The sequence below is a fragment of the Equus asinus genome, unplaced genomic scaffold (assembly GCF_041296235.1).
Source record: "Equus asinus isolate D_3611 breed Donkey unplaced genomic scaffold, EquAss-T2T_v2 contig_800, whole genome shotgun sequence".
NCBI lineage: Eukaryota > Metazoa > Chordata > Mammalia > Perissodactyla > Equidae > Equus > Equus asinus.
In genome coordinates, this window is record NW_027225517.1 from 1,222,892 (window position 1) to 1,247,846 (window position 24,955).

General features: G+C 47.2%; 1 protein-coding gene across 13 annotated transcripts in view; it reads right to left on the minus strand.

Annotated features, from left to right (window-relative positions):
- Nucleotides 1-24,955, minus strand: part of LOC123275616 (liprin-alpha-1-like) — a 113,044-nt gene that overhangs the window by 12,093 nt on the left and 75,996 nt on the right. For 7 of the 13 annotated variants that reach the window (XM_070503760.1, XM_070503759.1, XM_070503755.1 and 4 more), the window contains 8 exons: nucleotides 20,422-20,573; nucleotides 19,262-19,434; nucleotides 18,775-18,868; nucleotides 12,650-12,731; nucleotides 12,342-12,542; nucleotides 10,127-10,153; nucleotides 5,066-5,241; nucleotides 4,884-4,981 (listed from right to left, as the gene is read on the minus strand). In XM_070503760.1, coding sequence (XP_070359861.1) covers nucleotides 4,884-4,981; nucleotides 5,066-5,241; nucleotides 10,127-10,153; nucleotides 12,342-12,542; nucleotides 12,650-12,731; nucleotides 18,775-18,868; nucleotides 19,262-19,434; nucleotides 20,422-20,573 — 1,003 coding nt within the window. Of the gene's footprint in view, nucleotides 1-4,883; nucleotides 4,982-5,065; nucleotides 5,242-10,126; nucleotides 10,154-12,223; nucleotides 12,543-12,649; nucleotides 12,732-18,774; nucleotides 18,869-19,261; nucleotides 19,435-20,421; nucleotides 20,574-24,955 lie in introns of all 13 variants that reach the window. The other 6 variants (XM_070503761.1, XM_070503763.1, XM_070503753.1 and 3 more) reach the window with 3 other exon arrangements.

The window sequence follows — 24,955 nt, forward strand, 5'->3', positions numbered from 1 at the left end:
AACCAGAATACAGTAATTCATCAAAAGGATCATACATCATGATCAGGTGGGATTCATACCAGGGACACAGGGATGGTTCAGCATCCGCAAATCAATCAATGTGATACACCACATCAACAAACTGAGGAATAAAAACCACATGATCATCTCAATAGATGCAGAGAAAGCATTTGACAAGATCCAACAGCCATTTATGATAAAAACTCAACAAAATGGGGATAGACGGGAACTACCTCAACACAATAAAGGCCATAGATGACAAACCCACAGCCAACATCATACTCAATGGGCAAAAACTGGGCACCATCCCCCTGAGAACCGGAACGAGACAAGGATGCCCTCTATCACCACTCTTATTCAGCATAGTACTGGAGGTCCTGGCCAGAGCAATCAGGCAAGAAAAAGGAATAAAAGGAATCCAAATAGGGGCGGAAGAAGTGAAACTCTCGCTATTTGCAGACGACGTGATCTTATAGATAGAAAACCCCAAAGAATCCATTGGAAAACTTTTAGAAGTAATCAACAACTACAGCAAAGTAGCAGGATATAAAATCAATTTACATAAATCAGTAGCATTTCTATACTCTAATAACAAACTAACAGAAAAAGAACTCAAGAACACAATACCATTCATAATCGCAACAAAAAGAAGAACATACCTCAGGGTGAATTTAACTAAGGAAGTGAAAGACCTATACGATGAAAATTACAAGGCTTTTCTGAAAGAAATGGATGACGACATAAAGAGATGGAAAGACATTCCATGCACATGGATTGGAAGAATAAACAGTTAAAATATCCACTCTACCTAAAGCAATCTACAGATTCAACGCCATCCCAATCAGAATCCCAATGACATCTTTACAGAAATAGAACAAAGAATCCTAAAATTCATATGGGACAACAAAAGACCCTGAATTGCTAAAGCAATCCTGAGAAAGAAGAACAAAGCTGGAGGCATCACAATCCCTGACTTCAAAACATACCACAAAGCTACAGTAATCAAAACAGCATGGTACTGGTACAAAAACAGGTGCACAGATCCATGGAACAGAACTGAAAGTGCAGAAATGAAACCACACATCTATGGACAGCTAATCTTCGACAAAGGAGCTGAGGGCCTACAATGGAGAAAAGAAAGTCTCTTCAACAAACGGCGCTGGGAAAACTGGAAAGCCACATGTAAAAGAATGAAAATTGGACCATTCTTTTTCACCATTCACCAAAATGAACTCAAAATGGATCAAAGACCTAAAGGTAAGACCTGAAACCATAAGGCTTCTAGAAGAAAATATAGGAAGTACACTCTTTGACATCAGTATTAAAGGGATCTTTTCGGACACCATGTCTTCTCAGAGAAGGGAAACAATACAAAGAATAAACAAATGGGACTTCATCAGACGAAAGCGCTTCTTCAAGGCAAGGGAAAACAGGAGTGAAACAAAAAAACAACCCACTAACTGGGAAAAAACATTTCCAAGTAATACATCCGACAAAGGCTTAATATCCATAACAGATGAAGAACTCACACAACTCAACAACAAAAAATTAAACAACCCGATCAAAAAATGGGCAGGAGACATGAACAGACATTTCTCCCAAGAAGATATATGGATGGCCAATAGGCACATGAAAAGATGCTCATCATCGCTGATCATCAGGGAAGTGCAAATCAAAACTACACTAAGATATTACCTTACACCCATTAGAGTGACAAAAATAACTGAAACAAATAGTGATAAATGTTGGAGAGGTTGTGGAGAAAAAGGAACCCTCATACACTGCTGGCGGGAATGCAAACTGGTGCAGCCACTATGGAAAACAGTATGGAGATTCCTCAAAAAATTAAAAATACAACTACCACACGATCCAGCCATCCCACTACTGGGTATCTATCCAAAGAGCTTGAAGTCAGCAATTCCAAAAGTCCTATGCACCCCAATGTTCACGGCAGCATTATTTACAATAGCCAAGACATGGAAGCAACCTAAGTGCCCATCAACAGATGACTGGATAAAGAAGATGTGGTACATATATACAATGGAATACTACTCAGCCGTAAAAAAGAACAAAATCGTCCCATTTGCAACAACATGGATGGACCCTGAGGGAATTATGTTAAGTGAAATAAGCCAGATAGACAAGACAATCTCTGTGTGACTCCACCCCTATGAGGAATTTAAACCTGTGGGCAAAGAGAACAGATTAGTGGCTACCAGGGGAAGGGGGGGTGGGGGGGTGGGCACAAAGGGTGAAGGGTTGCACCTACAACACGACTGACAGACAATAATACATAACTGAAATTTCACAAGATTGTAACCTATCATTAACTCAATAAAAATTTTTTTAAAAAATAAAATAAAGTAAAAAATCTCACAACATGAAAAAAAAATACCTAGGAATAAACTTAACAGGGGGAGGGTGAAAGGGGTGATTAAGCACACGTGTGTGGTGATGGCTTGTAATTAGTCTTTGGGTGGTGAACATGATGGAATCTACATAGAATTTGAAACATGCTATGATGTACATCTGAAAGTTATATAATGTTATAATCAAATGTTACTGAGATAAAAAAATAAAAAATAAAAAGATCTATACAAGGAAAACTATAAGACATCACTGAAAGAAATCAATAATGACAAAAGAAATGGGAAGATATTCCATGCACATGGATTTGGAAGAATAAGCATAGTTAAAATGTCCATTCTAGGGGCCGGCCCGGTGGTGCAGCGGTTAAGTGCGCACGTTCTGCTTCTCAGCAGCCCGGGGTCCACCGGTTCGGATCCTGGGTGCGGACGGGGCAGTGCTTGGCAAAAGCCATGCTGTAGAAGGCGTCCCACATACAAAGTAGAGGAAGATGGGCATGGATGTTAGCTCAGGGCCAGTCTTTCTCAGCAAAAAGAAGAGGATTGGCAGTAGTTAGCTCAGGGCTGATCTTCCTAAAAAACAAAAAAGTCCATTCTACCTAAAGCAATCTATAGATTCAATGGAATCCCAATCAGAATCCCAATGACATTCTTCATAGAACAAAGAATCTTAAAATTCACATGGGTCAACAAAAGACCCTGAATAGCCAAAGCAATCCTGAGAAAGAACAACAAAGCTGGAGCATCACAGTGCCTGACTTCAAAACGTACTACAGACCCATAGTGATCAAAACAGCATGGTACTGGTACAAAAACAGGCACACAGATCAATGGAAGAGAACCGAAAGCCCAGAAATAAAACCACACATCTACAGACAGCTAATCTTCGGCAAAGGAGCTAAGAATATACAATGGAGAAAGGAAAGCCTCTTCAATAAATGGTGCTGGGAGAACTGGACAGCCACATGCAAAACAACGAAAGTAGACCACTACCTTTCTCCATACACAAAAATAGACTCAAAATGGACCAGAGACTTGAAGCTAAGAGCTGAAACCATAAAACTTCTGGAAGAAAATACAGGCAGTCCACTCTTTGACATCAGACTTAAAAGGATCTTACTGAATACCATGTCTACCCAGACAAGGAAAACAAAAGAAAAAAATAAACAAGTGGGACTTCATCAGACTAAAGAGCTTCTGGAAGTCAAAGGAAATCAAGATTAAAATGAAAAAACAACCCACCAAATGGGAGAAAATATTTGCAAATCATATATCCGACACGGAGTTAATCTCCATAATATAGAAACAACTCACACAAATGAACAACAAAAAAAACAAACAACCCAATCAAAAAGTAGGCAGAGGATACGAACAGACATTTTTCCAAAGAAGATAGATGGATGGCCAATAGGCACATGAAAAGATGCTCAACATCACTAATCATCAGGGAAATGCAAATCAAAACTACATTTAGGGGCCAGGGCCGTGGCCGAGTGGTTAAGTTCCCATGCCCCGCTTTAGAGGCCCAGGGTTTCGCTGGTTCAGATCCTGGGTGGAGATATGGCACCGCTCATCAAGCCATGCTGAGGTGGCATCCCACATAGCACAGACAGAAGGATGTGCAACTGGAGGATACAACTAGGTACTGGCAGGCTTTGGGGAGAAGAAGAAGGGGAAAAAAGAAAAAAAAGATTGGCAACAGATGTTAGCTCAGGTGCCCGTCTTTAAAAAAAAACCCAAAAAGCAAAAAACTACACTTAGATATCTTACACCCATTAGAATGGCTATAATCACCAAGACAAAAAACAACAAGCGTTGGAGAGGTTGTAGAGAAAAGGGAACCCTCATCCACTGCTGGTGGGAATGCAAACCGGTGCAGCCACTGCAGAAAACAGTACGGAGATTTCTCAAAAAATTAAAAATAGAAATTCCATACAACCCAGCTAACCCACTACTGGGTATTTATCAAAAAAACCTGAAATCCACAATTCAAAGAGACTTAGGTACCCCATGTTCATCGCAGCATTATTCACAATAGCCAAGATGTGGAAGCAGCCCAAGTGCCCATCGACGGATGATTGGATAAAGAGTATGGGGTATATAAATACACAATGGAATACTACTCAGCCATAAAAAAAAAGATGTAATCGTCCCATTCGCAACCACATGGATGGACCTTGAGGGCATCCTGTGAAAAGAAATAAGCCAAATGGAGAAAGACAAACACTGGATGATTTCACTCCTATGTAGAAGATAATCTAACTTACGGACAAAGAGAACAATTTAGTGGTTACAAGGGGCAAGGGGTGTGGAAGGTGGCCACAAGGGGCGAAGCGGCACACTCACATGGTGTCTGACAAATATTAATGTACAACTGAAATTTCACAATGCTATAAACTACTATGACCACAATAAAAAAAATATTTTTTTTAATTTAAAGAAACTAGGAAATCACTTAGGCTGCTAATACACTGGGAAGCAGAAATATGCTAAATCAATTAAACGTAATGTACTAGCCTTTTATTTCATTCTGGCTTTCTTCTCTTTTTCTTTCCAGTTCTTTCCGGTCATAATTCAGCCTTCGCAGGCACATAATTCCACACTGGAAGCTCTTTCTATTTACAAAAAAACCAAAATTACAGATGGAAACAGTCAAAAGCCTCCTAGCCAACGAGCAGGAACTGTGTGCAACGACTGACCTGTGGAAGCTGTCCGCCATCTTCAGCTGCCCACGCAGGTCCTTCTTGGTGAGATAGTCCAGCATGCGCGCGTCCACCAGGCACTCCAGGAAGTAGCTGCGGTATTGCGGGAGGCCCAGGCTGGGCAGCCACTCGTTCCCGATCCAATCATGGTTCATGTCCCCGTAGGCGAGCGTCTGCTTTCAACAAGCAAGTACGATCAGTTCAGGAAAAAGAACACCCAAGAGGTCACAAGGGCAGTTTAAATAATCTTTAAACTGGATTTTTAACCTATTACATATCCTTAAAGCTTAAATGAATGACAACACTGTTCTTTATCATTTCAAAATAATTTGATCTCCTATGTACTACCTTTTAAATTTGTCAGTAGAATTTTAACAGAAGGTATTATACCACTGAAAACCTATGACTCATTCGTGTTTATAAATTTAACCTATTTCCCCAACCACAATAAAAATGTAGCTGATAACACATGATCTTTCTGAAGTAATTTTTGTGTATAATAATATAACAACAAAGAATGATCACGACTCATGAACAAGTTTGAAGGATCAATCCAACTGTACACAAAAATATCTGTGGCTGGTTTTAATTTTAACACTTTGTTTTCCAAATTTCCTCAACAAAAAATCTGTTAATTTCAAAATCCGTGTAAAAAGTGAACTGAAGGGGCCGGCCCCGTGGCTGAGTGGTTACTTTGGCGCACTCCGCTTCAGCAGCCCAGGGTTTCACCGGTTTGCATCCTGGGCCTGGATATGACACTGCTCATCAAGCCATGTTGAGGTGGTGTCCCACATGCCCCAACTAGAAGGACCCACAACTAAAAACATACAATTACATACCAGGGGGCTTTGGGGAGAAAAAGGAAAAATAAAATCTTAAAAAAAAAGTGAACCGAAAAATAGTTTTAAAAGAAGAGAGAAGCAAGACCACAACTGACAGAACTGAAAGGAGAAACAGAAAAATCCACAGTTACAGTCACAAGACCTCAACCCTCCTCTGACTCAGTCACTGATTGAACAAAGAAGCCAAAACAGGCAGACAGACCCCCTCAGTAAGGATCCAGAAGCCTTAAACAACACTATTGACCAGCTTGACCTAAGTGACGTTTCGTGGAACACCCCACCCAATAATAGCAGAATACGTTCATTTCAAGTGCGTATGGGATTCTCCAAGACAAATCTCAACAGATCTAAAGGGACTGAAATCATACAAACTATGTTCTCTGACCTCAACAGAATTAAATTAGAAATCAATAATAAAAAGATATCTAGAAAATTCTCAAGCGTTTGGAAATTAGCATACGGCTAAATAACCCACGTGCCAAAGAAGAAGAAAAGAGAAATGGGAAAATATTTCTAACTGAATGAAAGTGAAACACGATCTATTCAAAAATTGCAGGACATGGCTAAAGCAGTGTCTTGAGGGAAATTTATAGTATTAAACACTTATGTCGTAAATGAAGGAAGGTCTCAAAACAACAATGTAGGATTCTACCTTAAAAAACTTGAAAAAGAAGAACAAATGAAATCCAAAGCAAGCAGAAGGAAGAAAATAAAAGAGCAGAAATCAATGAAACAGAAACAAGAAAAATAAAACTATGAAACTAAAATCTGGTTCTTCATAAATATCAGTAAAATTGACTAAGCCCTAGACAGAGTGACTAAGAAAAAAGAAAAGATGTACATTACCAATATCAAGAATGAAAGAGGGGATGTACGATAGGACATAGACACTGAAAGGGAAAACTGTGAACAACTGTAAGCAACTTAGATAAAATGGGCAAAAGACATAATCTGTGAGAGCAACTCATAAGAAAGAGATAAGTTGTATCTTATCAGGACTCAAATTTGCAGTTATAAACTTTCTCTCACATACACATAAAATCTTTACCTTAAATGTCTTCACTGGTGAATCTTACCAAATATTTATGGAAAAAATACCAATTCTACACTATTATTCCCAAAAAAATGGAGAAGAAATGCCTAACTCATCCTATGAAGCCAGCACTACCCTGATACCAAAACCAGACAAACACATTACAAGAAAACTACAGACCAGTATCTCTCATAGACACAGATGCAAAATTCCTGGACAAAATATGAGCAAATTAAATCAATAATAAATTAAAAGAATAAGCTATCACGACAAGTGAGGTTCATCCTACGAACATAAGGTTGGGTCAACACTTGAAAAATCAATGACATTCATCCTATCAATGGATTCAAAAGAAATACCACTATATCATCTCAAAAGATGCAGAAAAGGCATTTGACAAAATTCATCATTCATTTATGGAAATCTCAGCAATCTAGCAATGGAAGAAAACTGCCTCAACCTGATAAGGGGCATCTACAGCAAACACAGGGCTGACATCACACTTAACGGTGAAAGACAATGTATTCTTCCTGAGATCAGGAACAAAGGGTCTGCTCTCACTAATTTTATTCAGCGCTGCGGTGGAACTCCTAGCCACGGTAACAAGGCAAGAAAAAGAAATCAAAAGCATAGGAATTGGGAAAAAAAAACCTGTCTTTATTTGCAGATGACCTGATTAGCAACATAGAAAATGCACCTACAAACTGGCTGTGAGAACTACAGCGAGCTTAGCAAAGCAGCAGGACACAAGACCAGGACACAAACACGAGCTGGGTTTCTAAATACCAGAAGTGAACTGGAAACTGAAATTTACAAAATGCCATTCACAATGTCATCAAAGTCATGAAATCCTTAGGGATAAATCTAACAGAATACAGCCAAGCTTTGTACAATGAAAAATAAGCACACACATTATATGTATCTACAGACATATCCAAAAAAGGCACTCGCTGCCCCTTTGTCCAAGACCAGCTGCGCCCGCAGGCCTTCTGCAGTCCCATCACAGAATCCCTGGACACAGTCCCTCTCAACTACCACCGTGCTCTGCCTTGAAAACAAGGCCTCTGGTCTAATTTATCACTTACACCAATCAAGCTGGAAGAAATGACTCACACTCCAACAAGAATGCTCAAATTCGAACAGAAAAAAACATTTTCACTATTTTCTCTAAGCAACCATGAGTGGGAAAAACATCAAATATTTTCGGGAAATCATCACACTGTCATGTTTTTCACTCTTTCAAACCTTACTCTCATCTCATATGCCTGAGACTTACGCATGAGCATCTGGTCTCATTTCCTTGCCTGTGATTACGTATTCTTAAATGGGCACACAACGCAAAGATTTCTAAATAAGAGAATTCCATGGAAGCGGAACCCTCCTCCTTTTTGTTTACTCATCATACACTCTAGTCACACTTCTTAAGTGGTCCAGCGTCAGATAACGTAGGTCAGCGACTGAGGATCAGGCCCAGTCCAGGGAGCCCTCCATCTCCCGGGCCGCCATCAGAGCCTTCTGAAAAAGCCCTTGACACGGATCTCCATCATCGGACAACACCTGGGCCAGAAGAGGCAGCCACTGCCCAGGGCCTGCTAATCCACCACTGAAATGATCACAAACACACTTCTGTGATCTCTGTAAACTGTGAGGGCCGGCGGCAGGGACTGTGGCTGTCCCGCTCACTCCTGTGTCTGCAGCAAGCAACACAGCCTCCCACAGACAGCCCACATGTGCCACTTGCTAAATGAAGGCACCCACGGCTCTCACCACACCTTGATGCTTTCTTCCCGAGGGCCCGAGGAAACCTTGAACCTCCCCTCGGCTTCAGAGCTGGCCACGAGGTAAGGGCACAGGAGAGGAACACTGTGTGACCGCGGCCCTCAGCAGACCGGGCGGCCTCACAGAGCCCAGGAAGCCTCTTCACTCCTCTCATCTAGGGGAGGCGACAGCGAGAGCAGCTCTTGCTTACTAGGAACACTGAGTGTTGGCTAACTCTGCTGCCGCGGGCACAGCTCACCCGTGTTTGCATTTCTACTGCAGAGAGCAAACATTCCGCTTATTTAATTTACACCTCGTGCCCCTGACACAGGGAATTTCCTACTCAAGTGCTGACAAAGTTCTGCTTCCTAGTGTGAAATACACCGACATTTAAGTAATTACGAAATGCACCCTTTTTAATTCACTGATGGTCATTAGTGGCCTTGTAAAGAGCTAGCTGGCCAGGTTAAATCATTAATGAGGATACTTATCTGGCGTAGCAGCACAGAAGGCCCAAATCAGGAGCAGAGGGCTCACACCATCATATTATAGCTTCTCTCTTCTTTTGTTAAAAAGAGAGAGAGAATTGGCTTTACGTTGGGAATACAAACAGAGGGAAACTGGCATTTCAACCAACAACTTGTACTCAGGAAAATTCTGATTTGAAACTATCCTGATTCTTTTCAGACATACAAGGATCCCGTGAGGACCCTGAGCGCTCCGCCCTCAGCAAGAGCCTCGGGAGACGCCGCCTGCTCACACCGCGCGGCTGTGCGGGTCCCTAAAGTGCGGCATGTCACACAGCAACGCTGGTGGGGTCACAGGCAGGGACATCGCTGTGTTAGTCGAGCTGTCTCAGAGGAAGGCTGCAAGACACGTGTGGCAGCTTTTTGTGAGCTGAAGAGCTGGGGAGCTGAAAACGGAAAAGTACATTAAGCAAGAAGAGGCTTAATTTCTGAGAATTCCATTAGTAAGAAAGCCTTTTGATCAGCACTTAGTAAAACACCAACACGAAGACCCGGACGTGACGTCTCCACAGCAACTCCTGTGCTGGAAAGTTCTCAGAATTCAGTTTTCCCACCGGCAGACCTTGCGGTTAAGTTACCCAAGCGGGTACTTAAATCCGCAATGTCAGGAGCCGCCGAAGCCCCAGGACTGCGTCCAGAAGCCGGTCCGCTACACAGAGCCGTCTACGCTAACCAGAACTGACACCACGGCCCCACGGAAGAGAGGTTCAAAATTGTCCATGAGACGTGCTCTTTAACTCTACGCTCTGCTTCCGCCTAATGCTTTCAAATCGTTAACAATATTCTGAAAAAGTTAAGATGTTAAAAATGTCAAGAAAAGTAAATTACGAGTTTTCATGCGCCAATTCTTTTTGTTGCTGTACATATAGTGAAGAATATAGTATAGAAAGTCTCCAACCTGAGCCCAGCTTCCCTCCTCATCCTCCTGATGTTACGTGGTTAGGAATGAAAAGAACACGGCTGTTAGTATCGGTGAGCTTAGTAAGGCAAGCAGATCAACTTCAGAAGGTGCAGCGAGACGGAGGGGAAAGTTCGAGAAATCAAGGTATCATGCAAAACGCATGCAAAACAACAATCCCAGCTTCTCGTGCAGGAGCCGAGGCCCCCCCGGCAAGCACACTCAGCGAGGGAGAAAATGGGCCAGACCCTCAAAATGGAGTGTTCGGCCGAGGCCTCTCCCTAAAGGAGGTGTGAATTCAACCTACTCTAAAGAGAGAGGGCCTACCAATGTAAAGTTCCTGGAAAAATCGAAAATAAGACAAAATACGGATCCTATTTTATACATTTGACTAATACCTAGCGGAAATACTTATCAGGAACAACTGAGTGTAAAATGACCTTTCTGTTTCCCACAAAAAGGCCGGGAATGGCGCCGCTTGTAAGTGGGGTGCCCTGGGAGGAGGACAGGCTCGGGGCGGGACTGACCATTTGTGGCGAGGCCGCGAGTGTTTCCATCTCCTCATGCATTAACCAGACATTTCCTGTGGTCTACGGTGACCCAGGGACCACCACATCCAGGGCAAGGGAAGCAGTGACAGAGAGGAAGGTGGCAGACACGTGAGCCACGGGCACACAGGAGGAGCAGGGGAGGCGAGGCCCGTCTCCCCCTCTTCTCATTTGAGATGCCCACGTAGAAAAGGAGAGAACATCGACCAGCTCGCCCTTCTTAAAGAGTGACCACACCTAATTAATGCTGTGTGGTCAGCCACACGAGAAGAGCCCATGATTCCTAGAGCTGGATCTGCCCTGCTGACCCCCTGAGGTATGTGAAATATAAAGAGAAGAAAATACATTTTGCGCCTCTCAAAGTGTGAGTAATTCTCCAGTGCCCATCAACCCACCCCATGGGAAAGGGCCTCAGCCCAGGAAGCCCACGCAGCCGAGCTCCGGACTGGGGGAGACGGCTCGGGGCAGGCGCTCCCAGGACGGGGCCTCTCGGCCTGCACAACCTCGCCGGGGGGCTCAAGAGGCAGGGAGCTGGACTGAGTGTGTCCAAAAGAAGGCCCAATCGCAACTGTACCGGAACACCGGCCCCACGTCCGGTCCCCGTCACTGCAGCCGCGGACAGCCAGGCCCCGCGGCTCTCAACGCAGAGCTTCCCGGGGGACGGGCTCTTCACCACTGGCCATTAACCTCAGCTCGCAGGACGCGAGCTTTCTCAAGACAGTTGATAAACACTTGGGGAAAACCACCCCAGCGCCTTCACTTGCAGAAAGGCCACTCTCATGTGAAATGATGGGGGAACAGGGACCAGATCGGATACTGCGACAAAACTTTCCACTGGGAGAAGAGCTGTCTGTGCGACAGGTGAGAACACAGGCTGACTGTCGCTACCACAACTCTTTACTAAGAGACAAAATCAAACAAACAAACAAAAAAGGCTCTTAACACTTTTTGTGCAAAGGAACTGAGGCCTGAATCGGGCCCTGACCTGCTACTCAGAGAAGCATGCCTGTGAGGCTCTTGGTTTCTTAATCAGGGTTTTTCTCTCGAGAGTAAACAAAAGCTAAAAGCAGAGAGTGGGCACTGGGCCAATGAAAAGAGTCTGCACTTTAGAAATGAGGCGTTGGCCTGCCCTTATCTCCCAGTAACCGCTAATGTTTTCATTAGATTAGTTTTTAACGTTTCAAATAGGAGGACCCTCTTTAAGGACGTTCGAGGTCTCCCCACGGGGAGCAAACCGGATGAGCACAGGTAATGCCTGGTGCCTGCGCACACGCAGGCTAATGGACTGCTCAGAACCCTGAGCTCCCAGGGCCCTCAGCGCCCAAAATGGAAGCACCAAGGGGCCCAACGTCACATTAGAGTAAAATACTGCTTATAGCGCAACTGGGGATCGAGGCTTTTTTCCCTTCACTTTTCATGAATTTATGTCTAAATTTGTGATCGCTACTGTTGTTTTCAGAAACTCCTACTTCTACGTTACAATGCAGCCACTGAAGCCAGGCTGTTAAAAAAGCATTCAATAAAGTATTTTTAACCACTCAGTTTTCACCCGTTAGAAGCTGTGACGTTTCTGCAGGCTGAAATTTTAAACCGGAGCCCTGGGTGTGTTTACGAAGACTTGGAGAAGCAACGTCAGGAGGGGATAAACTGCTTTCAGGGAGACGCACCGTTCTTGACGTAGGAGGGGCTGACGGACTCGTGAGGGACGTGATAGCCTGAATGGCCAGCCTCAGCTTCAGCCTGTGCAGAGGGTTGCTGATGCCGATCTCACGCTGGATCTCCGTGTCTGACAGGGTGGACATGATAGCCCCGCTTTTCATGTTGGCTCGGCAAGCGGCCACATACCAGGCTGGCATCCCAACCCAGAGCTAGAGACAGGAAATGTTGAGGCCAGAAGGTTATGCACACTGTGTGAAATGGATTAACACGTTCACATGAGTCACATACTTGATCCAGGATTGAAAGACGGCTATACCTCCAGCCAGACGACAACAGTTGGCCCATCCCATTGTGCAAAAGGTAAACCTTGTCTCCGGGCTTCCTCGAGCAACTCATGCCTACAAATAACCAGACAGTCATAGTGAAAGACTCGATCACACGCATACAGGAAGCAAGTTAGCAGAGTACTCGCTCTATACACTTTCACAAGCACAGTAGCACATATCTCATTATTTCCCTTTAATCTTCTAAACCATCCACTTAACGGTAGTTTGGTACATGTCATGAAGCACTCCTGAACAATAGAATGCTGACGGACTCGACAAGGTTCTCTGTAGAATCATCTCCTCGCAGAATTAAAGAATTATTACCCACTTTAAAAAAACCCAGCAGAGCCTTTGTATCCAAGCTAGGACATTCAAGCGAAAACATACTCGCTCTTCTCTTTCTAAACGATGAGGGAAAATATGGAGAAAGAGGAAACTAGACCGGGTCTGAACAGAGAAGCCTGCCTCCGTGGGAGCTTCACAAACGTTCAGCGTTCACACCACCAACACCGAGAACAATGTGGATTTTTAACACTAGGAATGGTCTACTGTAGCAAGCAAGTAGTGGACTGGATTTTGGCTGTTTCTCTTCCACGTTGCTAGTTAGCTAACTAGGTATTTGCTAAATTCAGACATTGGGTCATTCTGTGGTTTAACCCACAGGCTTCAAATCCAGAAAATTTCAACCCGGACAGTTTCTACCAGGACCCCAGACGGAGTGTGAGCCTAAGATGCCCTGCGCTGACAGCTACCGTGGGGCAGGAGGCAGGGAGGAGTCCCAGGGCCCTCGTGAGATCAGAAATATTCTGTAGGCCTGATTTTAAAATAGGCGAACTGGAACTTTACCACATTACCATCTTTGCAAATGATTCTGTCTACTGGGAACATGGCTATGTAAGAGAGAACAAAGAAGCTTCACGAATCTTATCTTACTGCTTTGTGCTGTTTACCTCCAAGCCTTTCTAAGACACCCTATTACTTTGACAGGGAGAGCCTCGGAGAGGAGACGGGGCTGCTCACCACACGCGCCCCGACACCCCAAGTCATTTTCCATAATCATTTCTACAGAACACGTCGTCGAATCTTTTACTTCTAAAGATACGTAACAGCTCTTCAACATATTGAAATAGTATTAGACTTTTCTTAAGACTATGAAGTCTACGGACAATTAAAGCTCAAAACGTTTCACACAGGATCTCAAGTAAGTGTTCCTTAAGTCACCCTGAGGCTTCTGGGGAATAACAGATATTGTAACTATCCAGGATAATTCTACCAGAGGATGCAACAAATATCTTAATAGCTCAAGTAGAGTTAAAAAGGGGCAAACTTCTCTAGTTCAAATAAGCAAAGCTACTCATAAATAAAAAAGCAGCCAAGTCCACTGGAACTGCCGTCCCCCTGACACAGGAGGCCAATGCTGGACGGAGGGGAGAGGAGGGCCTCGCTGGGCGGGACCGACCGCCAGTGTGCTGAATTAAGTGCCACTTTGTGTTTCCTGGGGACAAGTTCTCCTCGAGGACAGCGGCTCTATCTTATGCAAACACGTCTGTGAGCCATAGGAGCCATACGAGCAAGACAGACACCTCCTCGGCAGACAGAGCAGGGAAAGACCTGAACCCTGACAGCACGGTCAAGGCCCAAGTCCTGCCCGCCTGGCCTGGCAGAGGGGCGGGGATGGCACTGGTGCCGGGCCAACAGGGCTTTCCGATCCCCACACTCTGAAGTGAACTAAACAGCTACTGAGTCCAGGGCACTTGGCAGAGAGTTTGTTTTTCATATGAAACAGACACTCACTGTACACAGGAACATAGGGTTAAAAATAGTCTGGTAATTCCATCATCTGGGGACTGGTGCACACCCTTCTGACTTCACCTGCAATGGTCGTTGGCTTTTATCAACAGCTTTCTCTAGTATGGATTACTTCTGGGTTTCACAGTGCAGGCCCAGCGCCCTGCTGAAAGGGCGATAAGGCAATGGAGGGAGAACGATGCATCTCTTAGATGCCGCCGAGAGAGACGCGAGAAGTGAGCGCGAGGGCAGAGGAGACCCCAGCTGGGCGGCCGGCCCAGGTCTCTGTCTGCTTCCAGCTCCCTCCCCTATCAGGCTAGTTGGTGACCTTGAAGACCCCACACGGAGCCAGATCCCTGCGTTATCACCCCAGGCAGGAACACCAGCACCCCCTTCTTCTCTGGGGGTGACTGTTCTGTCACGTGAAGAAGGCCCCTGCCCGTGGGAGAGGAGAGGGCAGCGCCCCTGGAAGCTGTGCAGGGCAGGGCGAGCACAGGATGCGGAGACCAGACTGGAGACGCCGGGGCCAGCGCCACTCCTGCCCTCTCTGGAGCTCGGTTTCTCGAACAAATACGCTCCCTTCTTGCTCGGTCTAGGAACTGCCTTTCCCTGCTGGCCACTGAGAACGGCCTCAGGCAGACGGCCGCTCTCCTTCGTTTGTGACTACTCATCAGAGCACTTTCTAAGAATCAACAGAACCACCCGTGTGGTTCAACTTCACCGCAACCAGAGATCACCACGATAGCTGCTGAGTCCTCGCAACAGCTAACCGCCAGGGCACGAGGTCGTCTTCTACTGGCCCTTCGCTCCAAGGCCTGAAACCCGAGAGATCGAAGGCGGCGGGCCTCTCAAGTGCCGTGCGTTTCTCTGCATCCTAAGTCTACCCGAGGCACCCAGCTCTGTTCTGCAGAGGCTGAGGCAGAAGCTGATATCCTGGGGCAATGAGGTGTATTCTGTGTGCCCAGATTCTACGGCCCCAAACCACTGCCCAGAAGCAAACAGAAGACTCGTCTGCTTTCTGTTGTGACGTATTTCCCTCCTCTGCTTGGAGATACTGCAATCTCTGTCATCGCTTTGTCCACCCTTAGGATCTGCGATCTCCGTTTACAGAGAGCTACTCGAGAAACAAGGGCGGGGCTGCCGTCCCTGCGGAGTAAAGGGACGAGCGCTGGGCCCGCCATGGTCAGCCAGCAACTCTCGGCTGCTTGGCTGGGACTTGACCTCCTCCCTCGAAGATCATTCTAGACCCCAAGGGCGATTTTTTAAATACCTCTATACCAGAAACTGATGTGCCATGCTTCCCAGCCTTAAAATAAGAGTCAGAGGAAAAAGACATTCAGAAATATGCTAAATCCCCTGGGGAACAGGCACACGGATGAGACAAAGGTCATGTAACCCGTGAGTGACGGCGTGTGTTTTATAACTAGGACAGGACACGATGATGAAGTTATCTTTCATAACGAGAAGCGGTGTGGGCTTTGCTGACCAGACCCCAGATAAGGTGTACCATCCAAGCGACACACGCACCTCGTTTCTCTGAGGCCGACACGTTCAGTACCATGGCACCTTGCACCAACACCTGCTGGGCTCACGTCACAAACACGGCTCCACGGCCCACACAAAGCACTACTCCCGCCATGGGGTGCAGCTCGCTGTCAGAGGCTGGGGGTGGGGGGCGGCCAGGGTGAGGGGACCCGGCACAGCTCTCAGCAAAGCAGCACGACTCTCCCGGAACCTCAGTTCAGAGCCTGAGGCTGGTGACCGCCAACGCCACAGGCTGTAACACACGCTCAGCACAGCACACCCTCCGCCTCAACTTACCCTGTGACCACACTAGAGTCAACCAGGGAGAAACGGGAAAGAGAGCATTAGAACACCAGGTTACTTAAGGCGACGGAGTTCAGACAGCACCAGGGACGCCCGGCAACGCTGTGGGAGCACCGCCAAGCGGACGAACACAGTGATGTCTGATTTCACGCCAGCGGTACCCTCCACGGATTCATTAAGCATGTCCAGCACCGAACGCGCCCACCACTCTCTTTTATGTACCTTTGACAAAACCTGAAAGTCAGCTCTCCACCGAAGTCACCAGGTTCTTGAAAACTCTCTAAAAGTGGATGTGTTTGGCTGTGTGACTTTGGCAGCTAAAGGCACACTTTTGAGGTAATAAAAAGAAATATTTCTGAGGACCGTATTTTGATTCTTACCTCTATAATGCCATAAACGTAAAGCTGTATTCCAATAATACTTTTTCCGGATAACTCAAACATTTTCCACAATTATAAATAAAGCATTTTTCCTAAAGTCAATTTTATTTCTGGTTAACTGACAGAACTAAAATTACCCACTGTAGTCAGACAAATAACCTCCATACTTTCAATTTTTCCCTACTAACTTACTAGTACATCCTAGAACTTGCCGTGCACGACCACAGAGTTCAGAGAACAGCCTGCCCCTGGACAGTTACAGCTATGGTGACACAGAAGTGCAGAGCCAATGCCATCACGGGGAACCCGGAGCTCCAGAGAAACCCGCCTACCACCCACCCCCACACACGCTCCCCACGCAGCGGGAAACGGAGTCACGTGCCGGGACAAACAATAAAGGCTGTCTCCACACAGCCAAGTGCTCAAGCATACCTCCTGCGAATTACAAAATAAATTTAGAAAACAAGGGTGACCCAAACTTGGGCCAATTTGAATAGTTTGTGACCCTACAGGAACCATGAACTTCCGGGGACGAGGACCGAGGCGCACTGCCACAAACCTTACGGATTTTATTCCAGCATGTGCAAGCGTGTGCACTAGAACACGTCAGCAAAATCTAACGGATACATTTTTCCTGGCAGGGCTCCAGGAGGCAAAAGGCCTGGCTGGGATACGTTTCACAAAGGCAAATGGCAATTACCCAAGTTACTTTAAAACATTTTTATACAGTTCAAAGACAGCAACGTTCAAAGCACGTTTTGCTGTTCAATGGTGTCTGCGGATTTCCATTCACGGGGACCTGAAAGACTGAGTATTCCTAGGGCATGGTGAGCAATAACAGAAACAACGGCACTTCGCCTGAAATAAGACCAGCAGTGGGCCAGTCACGAAGATTAGCACGATTATGAGAAGAGAACGAAAATGAGGCAGGGTTCACAAAAGGGAACCCAACCGGCAACTCTACAGCTAAAGGCACGTGGCCTCTAGGGGAGAGGGTCCCCGGGCCCCAGCGTGGTCCTCGGGGCGCACTGTAGGCCCGGGTGCCACACCAATGAGGGTGTCTCAGGGTACTTGAGTGGCCAGACGACCTTTCCTATCGTCAGAGTGACCACAGAACCTACCAATCGTCAGCCTGTCCCAAGGCCCAGCTTTGCCATCTGACCACTGGCTCTCGCCCGTCTTCCCCATTCTCAAGGTCAGCGCTTCCCTCTGGGACTGCTAACTGCCCCTTCTGTCGTAGAGGGCGGTTCAGTTTCAGTTTTCAGTCACCAGTTCACTGGGATACTGTCTCTCCCTACCTCATTCATCTACTTAATTCTGGTTGACATACGGTCAACCAACACACAACCTGCTCCCGATCAGAACGAAGCCAGAGAAACACGCACACACTATTCCATGCCCCTACCCCGGGGCTTCGCAGCGTCTGAGCACCTTTGCAGAAAATGATCACCCTGCTATCACCTATTTTCAGAGTCAAGACAAATCGGAATCAAAATTTAATAAACAGACCACAAAATCACGAGTCTATTGAAGATAAAAATACAAAATCTACCGGAGGAGGAAAAAAGGGGCAACACAGCGAATATTTCCTGACAGATCATAGCCCGCACGGCAAACTCTGAATGCTGGTGATCAAGTCGGAGCGGTGGCTGCAATTACACACTCAGTTCTCCCTATTTTAGGATGGCTGGCACTGTTGCCAGTGCTTTACGTGTGTTTATGTAGCGACAGATGTGTGTCTAACACTCACAAAGCCGTGTGAGGCGCATACCGCTGCACTCCCATCTTAGAGGAGGAAACTGGGAGCGCAGCAAGGCTAAGCGGCCCCTCCCCCTAGAGCTGACGCACCGGAGCCGGACTCGGGGCCCCACGCCTGGCGGGGAGCCCTCCTCGTCAGACAGCTCTCCGGGGGACGGGAGCCTCCCCTGAGTCCTCTCCCCCTTCCTGAGCAGGGGCTCTCAGCCCCCCAGGAAGCACAGTCTGTTAAAAGCTTTAGGTTAACCTTTCAGAAGGTAATATAGACACATAAATAGATACTACATTTATTAAATAAACGTTAGTTAAAAATTAGGCACAACTGAGAAGTGTTCAGTGAGATGGACGAATAACGAAAAGCTTACTTTTTTTGAAGTTTTTGGTTTTTCTCCGCCTGTCCTCCCAGTTTGCTGAGTCCCAAGGCATCCTGAGCTGAGTTTTCGGTCTCTGAAACGCCAGCTGTGAGGGCCCAGCGGTTGAAACAGCGAGAGAAATCAACACGGCCGCATTAGGTGAGTTCAGAAACAGGTGGAAGAGCACTTGCAGGCAAAGAACACCTCTAAAGGCTAAGTTTCTGACTAGGCAACCAAGGCACGAGAATGCTCGAGAGACAGTGAGGCCCTTCTGTCTGGGACGCCAGGTTGTTCAGGGCCAAAGAACGTCCACCGTGGCTCTCTGGGTCGCATGTGTCCCAGAGAAAACATACGCCTCCTGAGCTTTCACTCCCTGAGAACGCCCAGCGTCTTCGACAGACCGCCCGTGGGAACAACCGGGGGCACACAGTAGGCACACACACGGCAGGCCCCCCGCCTCCATCCTAAGGGTTAAGAATGTTTGCTGGAAGCCACCCACCTTGTCCTAATGACTCCTTGCCGGCATGTCCAGGTCGGCCCTTTTCTTTCTTGCCAAACAGGCGGCCGATGGAGGACTTGATGCCCTTCTTCTTGGGGGCTTTGTGGAGCGAGTCCTGGCTACTATTACTACTGCTGGGGTTGCTCATGGGGCCGTCCTGTGAGCCTGTGGAGCTTTGGGGACAGAAAACGATCTTGAATGAGCGCCCTCGTCCCAACACAACGTTCCATTCACAGGCACTAGAACACTCCACGCTTTTAATACTTGCTCTTCCAACTACACGAGCATTCCAAGTCTCCTCCAGGCATGTCTCCTTCGCAAAATGCATCGCGTGTAGAAACGAAGGCTCCCAGCCATCCCACCACGGAGAACCGTTTCTGAGGAGCTGAGGCTCTGAGCCGGAGCTCTCCTTCTGAGAAGGCTTCCAGTCCGAACCATGGAAGGCAGAGAGCACCATGAGCCCACCTGAGGGCCGCCCCTCGGCTGTGAAGATGCTCTCCCAACCGGAGGCCTGACCCCAGCGCCCCAGCAACCTCCCCAGTGCCACCGTCCCTGCCGCGAAACAAGAGCCACAGGGCCTACTGCAGAGGCGGCGAGGATGGACACCTGCACCCGCCACCGAGGGCTGCCAGGGCGGGACAAAAGCACAGCCCGTGGTAGTTTGACATAGGAGCACACTAGTCACCCACTGGCTCTCATGGTCCCTGTGGGGAGGCGCTTGGAGCGCTGGGGACGAGGTGGGGCTCTCCACAGCTCAGAGGCAGAGAGCGCATCCCAGCGGCAGGACACGGACGGTCCTGCAGAGCAACGGTCAGAACACGCCACATGCTTAGCAAATGCTCCACAAGAAGAGAAAGTTCTCACAATAGTCAATTTGCAGACTCTGAAGAAATTAAGGCTTTCTGAGACTGCTGCTATCACTGAACTCTCTTTCTAAACTCACGTCGCCCAAACAGACAGCCTCTTCTGCTGGGCTCACCTGAGCTCCCAGGGCAGCCCGAGGGCATCATCTAAATCAACTCAACTCAATTAACCGGTATTTCTTTAAAGTCATCATTCTGACTTTTTTCCCCAAGAAGAGAGCAATGGATTTCTGAAAGCTGAGCATGGGAAGGCGGTCTGTTTGGAGCCGGGCTAGGGTGGGACGCTGCCCTCCTTACTTCCGTAAGTCCCTGAGGTCCTCGTGGCCGACCGTGTGCAGCGCCCCTTTGTGCAGCCTGTCCAGCCGAAGGGACCGCAGGGAGGGCAGGGGCGAGGTTTCACATTTTATTGTCGTCTTGTCGTCTCGTACCTCTTCTAGGGAGGTTGGCAACTGAGGGGTTGAGACCAGTGTAAAATTAGTGAACAACACACTGTGACCAAAAAAAACCCCACAACACATAGGCTTTAAATTATAACCATAAACTTATGTGGAAATCCATGAGCTATGCTTTCTGCTGAGTACAACCAGCCTCGTTTTAGCCCAACGCCACGTTAAAGGACCGTCTTACTTATCAGGAGCAGGAGCACAGAGCAGAGCCCGACTCCTGGCCTACGAGCACCAGAACGAGTGCAGAGACCCGGGCAGGACACACGAGCACTCCTCCTCCTGAGCCTCCTCGCAGCCCGAGGGCCCGCCCGCCCTAGGATCCTAGGCCACCATGAGGACAGCCACTGAAGGGCACCGAGATCTGAACCACGCCCAAAACCTCGTCCTCACACAGCACGCACGGCACTCACTGTCCCTGATGAGGAGCTGAAGATGAACGTGTTTATCTCCTGATGCATTCAGAAGAAACACCAGAGAGGGCAGAAACCTCTTGGGTAAACTGTCCAGAACTTTTTGTTTTGGGAGAAAAAGAGAAATAGCTTGTACCATGATCCACTATCATTTTGAGTAGTGATGCACCTTCCTGGACTCTGTAACAAGTGGAAAAGCGAAAAGGGATCTAACTCCTCCATCCCAGACACGCCTGTCTGTCTCATACGTCTCAGCGTGCAGAACAGATGCTATAAACTGAGGTCTTTCTACGCGGTTTAAAAGCAATTTGTTCAAGCCGGCTCAAAGCAGTCCTGGCCTTCCACTGGAAGATCCTCTCCTTCAGACTGCCAGTTTTCCCGTGTCGGGGAACGTGAGGACAGGAAGAAGGCAGTGGGGAAAACGTTAACCCCGGCAGGTCTTACTGATCCATGGGGTTCCGTGGTTAAGGCAGGGCTCGAGTTCTCAAAACGTGCGTGGCAGGCGTTTGTACAAACAGCAAGACCTGAGCAGCCAACTTGGGCTTTTTTAATGCGACTGTGTAGACTATCGCTCCACTGCAGCCCCACAGTGGCTCAGTGACAACCAAGGGGCTTAGTGCAAAACGGAGTCAAACTCATTTAAGATAGAACCTTAAGCCGTAGCTGGATAGATTCTGCATGCTCTCCTGATTTCAAATTACAATCTGCAGACAACCAAAGGCTACGACGGCTAGAAACTATCAATACGAAACTGAAACAGGGAGAGATTTCAAACTGAGGTTAAAACAATCACCTATAAAAAACAAAAAAGAACAGGACAGGGAGCAGTCCACGGGACTGAGTTCACTGTCCTCAGCGGAGACAGAGCTCAGGAGGAGCGGCCCGCCCCGGCCGCTGGCTGCTCCCATTGTGCCCCCGTGGTGAGGGGCCCTGCCCAGCCCGGGGCCCGCCAGGCTGGGGCCTGCACGCTCTTTCAGAGCTCACTGGAACGAAGCTCCCCGACAGCTGGGGGGTCACGGCGGCGTAGGCCAGGGACGCTGAGGAGGAGGACAGTGCGCGGCCCGCGCCGCCCGTGTCTGCACCATGCCTGCACTCCTGCCTTTCATCCTCACCACAGCCCCACAGCAAGGCCCTCGAAGGAGCCAGCCAGCCAAGCTGCTGATAAGTAAGACGGTCCTTTAACGTGGCGTTGGGCTAAAACGAGGCTGGTTGTACTCAGCCAAGCTCTCGAAGGAGCAACAGGGTCAGGCTGTCCTGCCTGGACGTCAATCAACACGCTCCTTCCTTCCCTGAGAAAGCCTTCCCACCGAGGGAAACACGGATGCGAGTCGGCGGGACTGAGGGCGTGCTGTGCGCCGCGGGGCCGGTTATAAGCTCTCAGCTCCTTGCAGATCGTGCACGGATGGGCACCGTCTGCGGCCACCCCGAGGAGCGCGCTTCTGTCGTTGTCTTCACTTAAACAGGAGGGCAAACCAAGGCGCAGAGAGGGCGAGCAGCACACCCGGGTCACAAATCATCACTGACAGCGGGGACTTGAGCCTGCGTTTCGCTGAATCGCCACGGTGCTCTGCACAGCGGAGGGCTCCCACGGCTGCCGCCCAGCTCATGTGCTCTAAGCGCTGCGGTCAGAGGACAGCTGCCCGAGCATCCGAAGGGCGGCCTACGAGCGCAGGCTCAGGCAGCTTCTGGGTGGGGGTGCAGGCTATGCACATGGGGTGAAGGTTAGGAGGAAGGCATTCTGGTCCACAGATCTGCTCCCCAGTGCGTGCACGTCCTCCAAGAACAGGGAGGCCCAATTCACGACTATCTATAAGGAGAAGAGGCCCGCTGGCCCCCGCTGTCAGGGACGAGTGAGGAGGTGAGAGAATCTGCAGAGAAGTCAGGCCATGGGGGAAGCGACTCAGTGTCCTGGTTTTGAAATCAGACCAGTCCACACTGCAGTGTTCCCTAACTGTGTGCCCCTAGGCACAGCACGCGGCCTCTCTGAGCCTCCGTTCCACATCTGTCCATGGGGATAACGACAGTAACCTGCATCTCACGGGAAGTCCATGAGGACGAGAGAGCAGACTCGTAGAGCACTCAGCACAGGGCCTGGCATACAGTAAGAGCTCATGACAGCTAGCTATGTTTTTTTTTTTTTTGAGGAAGATTAGCCCTGAGCTAACTACTGCCAATCTTCCTATTTTTGCTGAGGAAGACTGCCCCTGAGCTCACATCCGTGCCCATCTTGCTCTACTTTATATGTGGGACACCTCCCACAGTATGACTTTCGCAAAGGGGTGCCAGGTCCACACCCGGGATCCGAACCGGCGAACCCCGGGCTGCCGAGGAGCAGAACATGCGAACTTAAGTGCTGCGCCATCAGGCCGGCCCTTCTAGCTATGCTTATTAAAATTAGTTTTTCCCCAAACTAAAATCTGTGGCTCTGCTTCAGTAATTTCTCACTGGAAAAATACTATAGCCATTATAAATAAGCATGCAACGATGAGAAGGCAAATGAGTGGAAGAAAGGCACACCCTTACGCCTGTCCCAGCATTCTATGCAAACCACCAGTGACCTGTCTCCAACAGGACAATCGTCATTTGTGACATGCCAGGTGAGTGTCAACATGTCCATTTAAATGTCAGTGATTCACAGGGCTCATTCATGCCAAATGACAGGTGCCCGTCAATACTTCAGAGAAACAAAGGTATGTTAAATTACTAAACACTTGACCTTTCTACGATGTTTCCTTAAATCACTAGGCTGACGACGCATGCAAAGAAATGAAGAGAAACCAGATTTACTGCATACTCTGAAGTTAAAAATTCAAGGATCAGTACAGGTAAATATATTAAAAAGAGAATGACAAGACAGATATAAGCGAGCTGAGATTCAGAGAAAACGTAACTGGAAATGGAACATCTTTTTCACCATAAAATTTAAACAGTAAGTTACTCAAGATTTACTAGAGAAACACTATAAATCGTTACTCAGGGAGATAAAATTCTATTACAACATATACAATTTATTAAAATACGGCATTTTATAGAACAAAGGGCCCTAACAGTTGTCTATTCTAAGCCAAACTTCTCTAGAACTTAGTTTGCCCTAATGAAAAACATGTCTCTAAACATCAATTTAGTTGATGAGGAAGTTATTGCAAGACTTACTATAAAACTGAACAAACCTACTTTTAGTTATTAATCACCTATTGGTCATTCATATAAAATTCTTACCTAGAAATTGATTTAAAATTTCTCAAACATAAATTTTTGGATTAAAGCAGGGTACCCTGTGAAAATACGTAAGGATAAAAGCTACCAGAATAGCAGGTGGAATCTTCACATTCTATGATTCCTATGAGATATGTGAATTGAAAAAATAGTCTATTAAAGGCATTAATTGTTTATGTCCAACAAGTTGATGAAATTTACAGTCTTGAATATAAGCATCAAAACCAAAAGGTATACTGTTTGTGTCAAGTTTCCGTTAATTCTATACTTGGTGGATTATCTCTGTATATATAAAAGATTTCATTTCTGAATTATAAAAACCCTACACAGTTTGAATAAAAGCACTCTGATCCAGCGATATCATGCCTGTATCCACATCTGTTGTACAGTGACACAGCAGTAAAAACGTATCACTACTGAGGGAAAAAGACACTATGTCATGAGAAACGAAGATAACGCAGAAACCCCACTAATGAGCCCCAATGGCCCCCACACACACACCATGGCCCCCACTGTGGCGGTTCCCTGAGCACCCCGTGGAGGGGGTGTCACAGCGCGGGCTGAGGCCTGGACTAACAGTGACAAAATAAACAGAAGGATGACACAGGAAATCAAAACTAAACACGGAAGCAGACACAGCGTCAGCCGGCACACACAACTACAAAAACAAGGAAAAAGAAAAACAGAACTGTTTTTACAAATTCTCTGAAAGGAAATAAGCATGAAATTGTCAAAGAGCTTAAAATATCAGCTAATGAG